Source organism: Podarcis melisellensis (genome assembly GCF_964234715.1).
Source record: "Podarcis melisellensis genome assembly, chromosome: 2".
In the NCBI taxonomy this organism is placed as follows: domain Eukaryota; kingdom Metazoa; phylum Chordata; class Lepidosauria; order Squamata; family Lacertidae; genus Podarcis; species Podarcis melisellensis.
Window position 1 is genome coordinate 80,827,191 of NC_138529.1, and position 13,456 is coordinate 80,840,646.

Genomic DNA, 13,456 nt, shown 5'->3' on the forward strand with positions numbered 1-13,456 from the left:
TAACAGTTGTGCGTTTTTAAGGCTTTAATACAGCCGTGAGGAGTTCCAAATTTGATTGTGGGGGCATTTTTCTTTTCAAAACTGCCTTCTCTATGTTGCTTTTTCACCCTTTGGTATGAAAACTGATGAGTTCCACCTATTCCCCCCCCCACACACACACACTTTGGATTGTGGACACAGAGAGCAGGACAATAAGCAACCCCAATCCCACAAAAAATTCAGAGCTCTTTCACCTCACCATCCCGTATTAGCTTCACTGCTATTTTTAAAAACTCAGGAGTAACTGCACATATCTCCCACATAACGTATCATTTGGCTCTAACTTGCAGAGATCTGCAGTGCTCCCTTCACACATTTTTTCCTGACAGTCAAGTGATTATTTTCTTTATACAAATGTGTATATTCGTCTGAACTGTGCGCCAAGTCAAAATGCACAACTAAGACAGCCTTATAAAAGAGATAAATGGAACAACTGAACAGAATACTAGCAGCAAAGAGGGGGATTAAATTATAAATGCATACACTTAGTTTGGGTTTCCTGCTAGAACCTTCCCATTCCAGCAAAGGGCCACCTGCTATCAAATCCAGAAGACCGTACACAAGTATTACAGGGCATCAGCTAATAGCGCAAGCTATTGTACTACTTTGTAACAAATTTTTCAAAGGTCAAGTTTTGTCCTCTGCACAGATTTGTAACCAATACATCATTCTTAATTCTGACACACTCCATTAACTAAACATTTATACTGCATTAGATGCTAATAAAATACCTTACCTCTGTCTGAAGTATGGCAGCTCTCTGTTCTTTGGCAGTAAGTGACTCTTTAAGCACTTCAATGTGTTGCTTGCAATCTGAATTCTGATTGCTAAGGGTTTCAAGCTTAGTTTGTAAGGCAAGAAGTTCTGATTCTTTCTTTGAAAGCTCCTGCTTCAACTGGTCAATCTGCAGATAATACATATATATGTATTAGTAGTAGTACTGGTAGTAAGCACAACAATTTAATCCAGCAGTTCCCACACCACTTTGCTTCCTGAGTTCGGATAGTAACATTTATCTACATATGCAATATAAAGTACATTTCTGTGATTGATATTGCTGGGCAAGCTTTGGACAGAAATGTCGGTGATTGCGAGCCACATGTGCTGTCTAAACGTTACATCATGTCATGAAAGCCACTTTGCCATGGATTCATCCCATAAGCACTAAGCCACCTTCTCCAATGGTGGGATTTGGTTTATCCCATAACTACAGTACAGAAGAGGAGAAAGAAAGATTTAAAACTGGAATAGCAGCCAATAAAACCTGGATTTTGATCACAAGTTTACAATGCTTGGCCCACATGCTCCAGATTAATAAAAGTACATTTATCAGCTATAATATTGCAGAGTCACATGTTGCAAGAAAATATTTCTTGCATGTCCCACTCTGCTTTGTTTCGTTTCCCCATATGATATCAATTCCTGTAGAATCAAATCCAAAAGGCATCTTACACAATTACAAATACTTGCACATGTGGAATATTTAAAGAAGAATGCAAACTCCTCTTTCTCCATTAGATTTGTTATTCTAATTCAGGAATAGGGAACCTGTGTCCCATAATCTCTGACCTTTGGCCATGCTGGCTGGGGCTGACGGAGACCAATAACATATTGGGGGGGGGCTACAGGTTCACCATCCCTGTTTTAACTGAACCATTTTCTGGCCACCTTTTATTATAATAATTAGCATTTATAATATAGTAAGCGCTGAAAATTGGTTGGTATTCTATGGAGACTTAAAGCAAAATAAGGCCGGTCTAAACTACAATCTAAAAGGAATCTAAAAGGATTGCAAGCTAAGCAAAGGAAGAACTAATAGCAAATTATGCATTACCTCAATGCAAATAAGAGAGGAGTTTAGAAGAAAACCCATTCAAGGACAAAATTAAAACATAATATTCAACTTACTCAAGAGCATGTTAATTTTTTTAAGATCTTTTTGGAAGAATGGTAAACATCTTCCATGTATTTGCCATAAAGCCACCAGTAAGCGCAGATATATAGCCAAAACCAAAATATCAAAATAAGGTGAGTGAAATTCCACACAGTACAATGTCAAGTTGAAGCCAATATGCAGAACAGCATGTGTTTTATATGAGTCCCATATGGCTATCCCAGAACCAAATTTCTACTGAAAGATCTTCACAATTTTATCCATCATACAAGGAACACCCGATAAACAATCAGTCAAAGAGCATGGTGTCATTTGGGTTATAGATATGCTATGTATTCTACTCACTAGCAAGCAACTCCAGCTACATGATTTGCAAAAAATAACTAGATCTTCTCTGGTGAACTATTTAATGATTGAAACAAGACATAAGGCTGGACCTCTTTTTATACAGCAAAGTATCTCATATTTCTTAGGGAAAAGACTGGGTTTGGGCTGGCAAAATAAAAAATAAAATACAGTGGAACCTCTGGTTACAAACTTAATTCGTTCCAGAGGTTCGTTCTTAACCTGAAATCGTTGTTAATCTGAGGTACCACTTTAGCTAATGGGGCCTCCCGCTGCCGCCGCCGCACAATTTCTGTTCTCATCCTGGGGCAAAGTTTTTAACCCGAGGTACTACTTCCAGGTTAGCGGAGTCTATAAGCCTAAGTGTTTGTAACCCGAGGTACCACTGTAAAATGAAATCCCTCTTTTTCCAGTTCAGTGTCAGCTTGCAGACTGAAATCTGGCTACATGGTGATGGTGAAAAGACCAATCAAAAGATGTTCTCATGCTGAATGGACAGTCATTTTTATTAGGAGTGTGTGCCTTGACCACAATAAAGCAGGATATTGCCAAAGCAGAAAAACAGGTGGTAAAGGAACAGCTAGCTACTTTACTTGAATTTAAATTTCCAGGGCCTGATGAGTTGCACCAAAGGGTACTAAAGGAGCTTGCAATCTCAGTCTATAATCTTTGAGAATTATTGGAGAACATGTGAAGTCCCTGCAGACTGGAGGCAGGCAAATGTCCCCATCTTCAAAAGGTGGGGGGAGAAGACCCAGGTAACTACTGACCAGTGAGCTTGACACTGATACCAGGAAAGGTCCTAGAACAGATAATTCAACAGTAGGTCTGTGAGAACTTACAAAAGGGTGCTGTGATTACTAAGACCCAGCATGGGTTTCTCAAAAACAAGTCATGCCAGATGAATATCTCTCTCTCTCTCTCTCTCTCTCTCTCTCTCTCTCTCTCTCTCTCTCTCTCGTTACAAGATTGGTAGATCAGGGATCAGAGGGATGCTTGTGTATCTTGATTTCAGTAAGGCTTTTAACAAAGTCCTCCATGATATTCTTGTGAGGAAGCTGGAAAAATGTGAGCTGGATGAGGTAACTGTTAAGTGGACTGACTGACCAAACACAGAGAGTGCTCATTAATGGTTCCTCATCATCCTGGAGAAAAGTGACAAGTGGGGTGCCACAGGGTTCTGTCCTGGGCCCACTGTTGTTCAGTCTTTATAAACTACTTGGATGAACAAAATCTGGGGATCAAATTTGCAGATGACACCAAACTGGGAAGGGTAACAAATGCCAAAAAGACAATCAGGATTCAAAATGACCATAACAGACTGAAGGACTGGGCCCAAGCCAACAAAATTAATTTCAGTAGGAACAAATGTAAGGTTCTGCACTTAGGCAGGAAGAACCAGATGCACAAATATAAGATAGGGGTCTCCTGGCTTACCAGCAGTGCATGAAAAGGATTTAGGGGTCTTAGTATATCACAGGCTTAACATGAGTCAACAGTGTGATGCAGAAACCTATTCTAGGCTGCATCAACAGAACTATAGTGTCCAGATCAAGAGAAGTAATAGTACCGCTTGGTACTGCCTTGGTCAGACCACACCTGGAATAGTGTGCCTAGTTCTGGGCGCCACAATTTAAGGATACTGACAAGCTGGTACATGTGCAGAGGAGAGCAACCAAGATGATCAAGGGTCTGGAGATGAAGCCTGATGAAGAATGGTTGAAAGAGCTAGGTATGTTTAGCCTGGAAAAGAGGAGACTGAGAGGAGATAAGACAGCCATCTTAAAAAATCTCGAGGGCTGTGACATGGAAGATGGAGCAAGCTTGTTTCCTGCTGCTCCAAAGGGTAGGACTCGAACCAATGGATTCATGTTACAAGAAAGGAGATTCCAACTAAACATCAGGAATAACTTTCTGACAGTAAGAGTTGTTCAGCAGAGAAATGGGCTCCCTCGGGAGGTTGTGGACTCTCCTTCATTGGAGGTTTTTAAGCAGAGGTTGGATAGGCATCTGTCATGGATACTTTAGCTGCATTACAGGTGATTGGACTAGATGACCTTTGGGACCCCTTCCAATTTTACAATTCTATGATTCTAATGTGCTTGGAGGCTGTTTTGTTTTGGCTCAGGATCCAATTCCCAATTCAAACAAATTAAGCTTTGTGCCTGTTACATATATATTATTTAAAATTATAACCTTTTTTCTTTTTGAAAGTTTTGGCTACTAGCTTAGGAGCCCCTCAAGAGTGGATAAATGCCTACCAAAATAAAGGCAAATAAATCGTGTTATGTGCATGTGTTTGTGCTGAGCAACTTTAAACTTTGCTTTTTAAAGCATAGACTTCAAGAAAAATAATCAACCTTCCACAATTGTCTGCTTTTAGCAGTCATGTGTGCCTTTTTCATTTAAATTAAAATATATGTAGATACTCTTTAAATCTAATCTTGTTTCCTCCAAAGAGCATTATAACACCTAGAGTTGTTGCCTGTGAATGGGGCCTTGTTCTCCTGGTTGCCATCTTTCAGGACTTATATTTATCACAGTTCCTTATCAGCAATCTCAGGTCCGACAGATGGGGTATAATAAGATCTCCTTGCTGACAGTCATATAAATATTTTTTCCACCTTGAAAGGTCCTGTGATGAATGGCAGAAGTAGTATCTTTTGCTGCAAATCTCAATTGTCAGAGGAAGGACAGGGCTGTTGACACAGGTTAAACAGACTTTCATCAGAATGTAGCATGATTATCAAAAAGTTGATCAGACGGCTGTGACAAAACAATGGTATGCTCAACCATCTGCCCTTTAAGAGCAGAGGAATCTATTGCATTCCACCCTCTCAAAATCATTGTAACTTCCGCTTTACATTTCTAAAACACCCCGAACATGTGGTGGCTTTCTGGAGGAGTACTGCTCTGAAGGTAAAGCAAATCAAACATATTTTTCCTTAACTCATTACCTTAATTGTGACTGCCTAATATTTCAGAGGTGACTCAGCAGACTTAGCTGATGTTGACTTGTTGTCTTTATAGTCCAGTGGATTCTTAACCTGTGTAGAAGAGTTACACCTTTCTAATATTCCTACCATTGTCCACATCAAATGAATATATGTGCCACATGTAGAATTATGCAAGCTCTCAATTGTCTTCAATCCCACAGTTGCTTTTTCTGGTGCATGGCGAGATGGCAGAGAACTGATAACAGGAATGCTTGATTTTTAGTCAGGAGGACAAAAGCACTTCCTCTTTCTGCAGCAATTTAATATGTTTTGCCCCAAAGAATGCCCTCAAACTAGAACAAGTTTTTCACGCTTGTGTGACATGGCTCTAACTCAGGTTGCCTATGCACACAGAATAGAACATGGAAACTTCTCTCACTAAGGTAAATTACCAATGAAAACAATATACCTCCTGAAAGTTATCGTACTTTTCAGGAAGGTTTTCTTAGCACCACCCTCTTCGGATCAAATGTTGACAGTAACCACCACACTCAGAAAATCTGAACTGAAATAGTGCTCTCATTTGATTAGAAGAATATACCTTGTTTTTCATGAACTTTGAGTGACTCTTGTAAACTTCTATTTGTTTGATTTCTTCTTCTCGATCTTCTGTGTTCAGAACTCCATTAGTCTTCAACATCTGTATTTCATCTTCAAGGTCTCTGATATTACGTTCTAGTGAAGCTATTTTTGTGTCCTAATTTTGAAAGAAAAAACGTGTTGGTATGCAATATTTTAAAGTATAAAGTGCAATACAAGAGCAACAGAGGAAAAAGAACAGTGCTGGCACAAGGAGCTGGGACAGCTTTTGGTCTAAATTTTACTGGAACATGCCCACATATAACTGTATAACCAAAAAAATAAAAAAAATGTGGACTCCCCATCCTTGTTTTCTAAACAAGGATACTGCTTCTTTGCATTCAGGCAACTCATAAAAGAAGGTGCTCTGATCTGAAACACATTGTAGTCAAAAGCTTGCCATGATTCTAAAGCCAAGAAACCACACAGGGTGAAACTGCATAAATCATCAGCAAAGCAAGGATATAAGTGTGTATTTTATCTTTCTATTGTAGGTCTAGCCTCTAGAGCACTCACAAGCTGCCCATTTTGCCAGCTTCATGATCCCAGTGAAATTGCATTGCCCAATGTTTTTAAGAAGGAAACAGTTTATTTAAATATGGAATGGATGGAAGAAGGAGCAGGAAAATCCTGTTGGGTGTTTTTGTGTTAGGTGTGTGTGTATTTGTTGTGCCAGCTGGTGCAGCAGGGAGGTCCAGATCAAGCCCATTGTCATCATATCCTTGGCATATCTACCTCCATTCCCTCTCACCTCCAAAATGACCTGTTTTAGGGGTATATTCTGGCTACCACCAGCAGGGATACTGCCAGAAGTAGCATCTGTCCACCTGCAATTTAGGCAGGCATAGTAGCAATGGAGCCTCCTAGCAGCAGAGCTCAGCACAGCTGGGCAGAACTAGGCAGTGGGACACCTCCCTCTCAGCTGAAACCCTTCCAGCATGGCGGATCAGGATTGCCCAGTGAATTAACAGACCAGGGGAAAAATAGAATAGAACTGGGTCAAATGGAAGCCACCACTCAGGATATGGAGTCCTTTTCTCCCCTTACTTGAACTTTGCCTTCCCATAATCTGGCCTCTGAACCCTGCTTTACTGTTCCTGAATGGAATCGTGCCTTGTTTGACACTGCCTTTCCAGAACCTGAACTTGGACTAACTCGATTTTGCCTTGCATCCCTTGCTCATGCCTAGTAAACCTCTGCCTGCTCAATCTAGAACTGCATCTGGCTGAAACCACTCCCTGGAACACATAGAAGGATCATTCTGTTTGGGCAAGCAAATCAAGAGAAGAGACATTTCCTTCCAGCGGTGACTGGAAAGAATCTGCTGGCTGTTTCCCAGGATACCTATCCCAGACTAAGAGTCAGAAGGCTGTGCACTTTCTTGTGATGGAGGCTTGTCAGCAGTACTAAAGGGTTGAAACCATAATTGGCACCTCACAGTGTTGGTGCACACCACTAACTCTGTAACAAGGGTATCCTAGAAAGGGGATGGCTGGAACCCTGAACAGGAGCAACATTCATTGCAGGTCCAAACTTGTACCACTTACATGTAAACTCAGAACCCAAAGAGGTCCTGAAAAAAGTCTCCAAATGGGCCCAGTTTCTGACATCCTTGTTGAGAACCAAAATGGAGAGAGAATTCAAAGAGCTACTGCAAACTAATTTTGTACAAAAAGCAAACCTTCAAACATGAGGTCTTAAAAGTTCAGTCTATGAACCTTAAAAGCAGCTGATACGATAGCAACATTAAAGGCACTTATTGAAACTACAATCACTTCCAACATCAGGCACAACTAACCACTTGAAAATTTAAAGGAAGGGAATGACAAAATCACAGCACTCTGCATCTTTACGTCTTGTTTTCTGGAAAATACATGCATTGTAAAGTTGCACATTTTAAAATCCCCCTAACAAAGAAAAATAGTTCTGAGGAATATATAATGAAGGGTAGCATTAAAAAAACTTAAAATATAAAACTATTATGTTCTATAAATGATGTATCAAAATTCATTTACTAGTACAGTGGTACCTCAGGTTAAGTACTTAATTCATTCCAGAGGTCTGTTCTTAACCTGAAACTGTTCTTAACCTGAAGACCACTTTAGCTAATGGGGCCTCCCGCTGCCGATGCGCCGCCGCTATGCAATTTCTGTTCTCATCCTGAAGCAAAGTTCTTAACCTGAGGTAATATTTCTGGGTTAGCAGAGTTTGTAACCTGAGGCGTATATAACCCGAGGTACCACTGTAGTAAGGTATTTCTGATGTTCTATCCCATCATCAGGAAGCAAAGAAAGAGTCAAAGTTACGCGTAAAGCACTGAAACACTATTATACATATCTGCAAATGGCTATTCCAGTTTGGCACAACTCAAAACCACAACACAGATCCCACAAAGCCAATGCACAACTGTTCCACACAAAAGCAGTGGTGAAGAATAATCTAAATTGCCCAGTCAGATTATTATTTTTATCATTGTTACTATTTAGGTTTTCGGTATTTGTACCTCACCTTTCTAACAAGGCAACTAAGCATTCATAAGCAGTAATTTAATTTAATTCAAAGAACAGTGATTCTATGTTCATGAAATGCCAGTGAATACATTTCTCAGAATTATCCATAAATGCTTTCCATGAGCAATTCTGTAAGTAATTGTGAGTAGATTGCTCACAAAACGTGTCTAATGAGCATGAAGTACATTATGTAATAAAAATTTAGGAAGCAATCTTGAGATAATTAACTCAAAGAGGAATTCCCGCAGAACAAAAAGAACTAGCAAAGAGTGAATGGTTTTAAGATGGCAGCCTAACCGCTAGATCTTCCAGCCATTTTCTTTCTGGAAAATAAGCATGTATAAGAAGCTTTAAGAAGCAACAGGGATTTACAGTACTACAAAACTTCGCTGTAGAGCAAATCTTGTCTTCTCCCAAACTCCTAAAATTTGCAAAAAGATTTAAAAAGTTCAGAGGAAACAAGACTAAGCAGACTAGGTTTAGGAAGAAATACCCTGTCAAAAGTGCACTAGATAAAAAGGTAGTTAAGTCCAGTCGCGAACAACTCTGGGGTTGCGGCGCTCATCTCGCTTTACCAGCCGAGGGAGCCAACGTTTGTCTGCAGACAGTTTTCCGGTTGGCCAGCATTACTAAGCTGCTTCTGGCGAAACCAGAACAGCACACGGAAACACCGTTTACCTTCCTGCCGGAGTGGTACCTATTTATCTACTTGCACTTTGATGTGCTTTTGAACTGCTAGGTTGGCAGGAGCGGGGACCGAGCAATGGGAGCTCACCCCGTTGCAGGGATTCGAACCGCCGACCTTCCGATCGGCAAATCCTAGGCTCTGTGGTTTAGACCACAGAGCCACCCGCGTCCCAGGTAATAAGATAGGAAAAGCATAAAGAGTCATTCACAAAAAAAGAGCAATCAAAGGAGAATCTCATGCAAAGTAGTGTATACTGTGATTCTGTCCTTGTGTTCATCCTGGCCTTGAAAAGATCTAGATCTAACTTTAGAACTAGAGAAAGGGCAGCCCCGTGCAAAGTGAGCACTACACACTACACACTAAGCTTTGCAGCAGCAGTGCTTTAACATACCTGATATATCACAGCTGGATCAATACATATAGACGGCTGTCTCTGCAAGAACCAAGGTAAACCACAAATTCATTCAGTTAAGAACTCTTGATGCACCTACTTCCTCTCTTGCACATGTAACACAGTTGTCACCATGTATGCCACAGTTTTCCCAAATTATGTATACTTTAATTATAGAAATTCTCTAGCAGCCATTCCAATCGATTCCCCCTTGAAATAAACAGAAATAAGTTCTTGCAAATCTTCCACACGCATAGAAGATAGTTTGATTTCTTATGTCTATCGTTTCTGAGTTCCCTGAATGTAGTCCTTGTGTATATTATAGGGGCTTTACCAATGCCTTTTCATTGAGAAAACCTTATAGCTACAATGCCAAAATATGGGGTCCCATATATTGGAGAATATGTCTAATTTTAAAGAAAGCCCCAGATGCAGGTATCTACTCCTCCTCATAATTGCCACCAAAGATTGCACCAGGATTTTTCATAATTGCCACCAAAGATTGCACCAGGATTTTTCAAGGTTTTTCCTCCAAGATCAGCATCTCTCTTCTGAGACTATTTCTGAAGTTCTCATGAGTTTTGAATGGTTGTAGAAGGTCTGCTTCCATAATGGTGGTTTGAAGCCCAACTGCATGTACAGAGCTTTCCCACATATGCCTTTGGATTGGGAACAATGTGAATAACATTAACTCCTTATCCAAGCATTCTATTTTTAGAGGAAACTATTAAAAAAGGAAGGAAATTATTCCACACAGAAGAGTTTCCATGTCCCTGAAGGTTTGAAGTCTCTCAGAAGAAGAGAGGGCAAGAGGACATCTGCAGGATTATCCTTTGAAAGTTGTACTTCTCTGATTTTTTTCAGAGTACATTACAGTGGTACCTCTGGTTAAGTACTTAATTTGTTCCAGAGGTCCGTTCTTAACCTGAAACTGTTCTTAACCTGAAGCACCACTTTAGCTAATGGGGCCTCCTGCTGCTGCTGCGCCGCCGGAGCAAGATTTCTGTTCTCATCCTGAAGCAAAGTTCTTAACCTGAGGTAATATTTCTGGGTTAGCAGAGTCTGTCACCTGAAGCGTATGTAACCCGAGGTACCACTGTACTACATTAGAGGGCATTAAATTATTAGAGGGCATTAAATTATGTGGGCATTAAATTATTAGAGGGCATTAAATGATGTGGGCATTAAATTATTAGAGGGTATTAAATTATGTGCATTAAAAGCACATATAAAAATGATACACAAAAATGCATTACTTTAGGAGAAATTGGTTGCAAAAATATGTGTATTAGTCAAAACTGCTGGCAAAAATGTGTTTAGTAAGAAAAAATGCATTAAAATCCACACCAATTTTCATGTGTTGTTTTTTTAAAGAAAAAAGTCCCCCAAAGTGCTGTGGAAATGTGGAAAACTGAATTTAATATTGGAGAAAATGAGAAAATGAAATTGACAGGTTCATCCATCCGTACCCAAGAGCAAGGCAAAATCACAAGGAAGGAAAGCTGAGGTCATTTGGGAGGTCAGCTCTCAAAACGCGTGCCACCCAGATAAGGAAGATCTGGAGACAGAGGGATATTGCAAGACTCTTCAGAATGGGAAAGGCTTGCAGGGTCAATAAGCAGAATGGAAGCAGTACTGTTGAAGATTCACTTCTATGCACAAAGTCTGCTAACAGGAAGGGGGAGATATACAGACAGTGCCTGGTACAACTGAAAGTGGCTGGAGTAAGGTAAAGAACCACTCCAACTACTTGAGACCAAAAAGATGCAATGTGTCAAGGAACAGAGTCCACCTCCTCAGGGATTAGCATGGTCTGGAGGGGGATAGAGTGGGGATGGGCAAGAAGGTAATGTAAGCGGTAAGAAGGTAAAGAGGAAGCTGCTGCTGGAATTGAACACAGCCTGGATCCATTTGCCACTTTCTCTAAGCAGTATAGGGCAGGCACAATAATTGCTCAGTACCACTATCGCTGCTCAGGCTCAGTCCGACCTGCTCTCCAGGAAGGAAGTGAGGAGGAAAGGGAGCACCATCATTCACCACCTTGCTAACCAGCTATCTCAGTGGCAAGGAAGCAGGTGGTGGAGACAATGCACAGAAGGAGAAACAGCAAGTAGGCAACAGCAAGCAGAATGTGGACCAACTAAGGGAAGAGGAGTCTGCCCTTCTTCCCAAGGAACTCCCCAAACCTGGAACTAATACTATAGTCCTGTCCAGAATGCATGTGGTCCATTTGGTATTCTGGGGGGGACGGGACGGGACCATTTTCCTACTTTTAAAGAAAGCATTTTTAAAGCAATGTTCTGCCCAGATAGGGGACCTGGTATTGCAAGGGTTTATTCTCTTCCCACTTTGCAAGTTTGATAATGTGGACAACAAAATTACAAAATCATGTAAAAACAGCACATACATGATTCCATATTCTTTATCCCATACATACAATAAAACAATGTGTTATTTTTAAGGAAACCTATGGGTTTTTGTCTTTGGAATATTCCTTTTATGTTATTTTTAGGTAGTTCAGTATGCATGTGCATTATGAACTGCTTTTGCAATAAAAAGATTCAATTCCAGTAAATCAACAACAAAACAAAACCTCATGCTAAGACTCTGTTTTCCAATATGAATTACTGCAAAGTTACTTGTGGACACTTTTAGGCAAAAACAAAAAAACCCCGGAAATTGAAATCAATCAAGAATTGTTTTGAAAAAAAGGATTTGTAATTCTATTTTCTTTACAATTCTTATTTTATTAGACAAAAAAGAAGAATCCAAGCTAATTATCATGCCTGCAAGAATTATTTTTCCTTCAGGGAAAATATGCAAAAGGCAATCAGTACTGAAAGTAACAATAACACTTAAATACATTCTTCCTTTTAGGATGGCTGCTGTGCCTAACCATCACTAATATCTTTCAGACAGCTGGATTTCTCAATACAGTGTACCTCTGCTTACGTTCACTTCCGGTTACGTATCCTTCAGGATACATGCGCGGCAAACCTGGAAGTATTTTTCTGGGTTTTCCTGCGCGCGCATGCGCAAAAGCACTCTATGCACTGCATGGATGCATAGAAGCACCAAACCGCGCCGCACACATGCACGCACCTCTGGATACTCACACCTTGGGATCTGACTGGAGCTCCAGAACAGATCCCATGCGCAACCAGAGGTACCACTGTATATCAACAAATTGACTAATTTATATACATATCTATCAGTCTCACAAATTTTGCTGATGTATTATTTCCATTTTAAAAAATCTGTCAGAACATTATATAATGTAACATAATGATATAGAAAACCTGAACAAATTGTTTCGAAGAACCAAAGTTAGTATTTTTCAGAAGGCATTTAAGTGATGCGTTTTCCCCAAAGCACCATTGCCTGACTTTCTTTATAGTAAAACAAGACTTTACTTCTTCTTTGTAGACACTCTGAACTTATAATTCGAACATGCAAAAAAAACACCTAGCTGTTGGCTGGATGCCTGCCTCCCAACAGCTCCTTTGCCTGAGTTGCTGTGATGTCATGAAATGTTCATAAACATTCTAAGTAGTCAAGAAAAACCATCTATAGAAGAATGTTTGGAAACAATGGCAGCTCTGTGCGGAAAACGAAAGGCTAAAACAAACCATTACATAGAGCTTAAGGAATGGAAGATTTGTGGCCGCTGCTGCAGATGAGGAGGGTTGACTGCAGGGAAACTGAGTGATATAATGGTCTGGTAGGTCAGGAAGCTAAGGGAGAGGTATCTTGGAGGTAGCATGGCTAAAGGAAGAGGGCAAAGTAGGAAGTCTCCTGAGAAACAAACTGCTGGAGGAAGAACAGATGGATAACCCACAAGTCTGATGAAAAGAAGGTTAGGGACAATGAAAAACGCAAGGGTACCTTACAATGACAGGATAAGGTGTGTGATCATTGAATAAAGGTAAAGGTGGGCCAGGAAAAACATGTTTGGGCTTCCAAACAAAACACGAGGTGGGTTCACTTGTGGTATCTATCCCAGCAGTGCCCTAC

The 13,456-nt window shown here is 40.3% G+C and overlaps 1 protein-coding gene across 10 annotated transcripts in view; it reads right to left on the minus strand.

The window, feature by feature from the left end:
- Positions 1–13,456, minus strand: part of ERC2 (ELKS/RAB6-interacting/CAST family member 2) — a 518,559-nt gene that overhangs the window by 362,981 nt on the left and 142,122 nt on the right. For all 10 annotated transcript variants that reach the window (XR_014165505.1, XR_014165506.1, XR_014165507.1 and 7 more), the window contains 2 exons: positions 5,816–5,971; positions 776–943 (listed from right to left, as the gene is read on the minus strand). Coding sequence is in view for 3 of the 10 variants with exons in the window: in XM_081899985.1 (XP_081756111.1) it covers positions 776–943; positions 5,816–5,971 (324 nt within the window). In the remaining 7 variants the exon portion in view is untranslated. The remainder of the gene's footprint in view (positions 1–775; positions 944–5,815; positions 5,972–13,456) is intronic.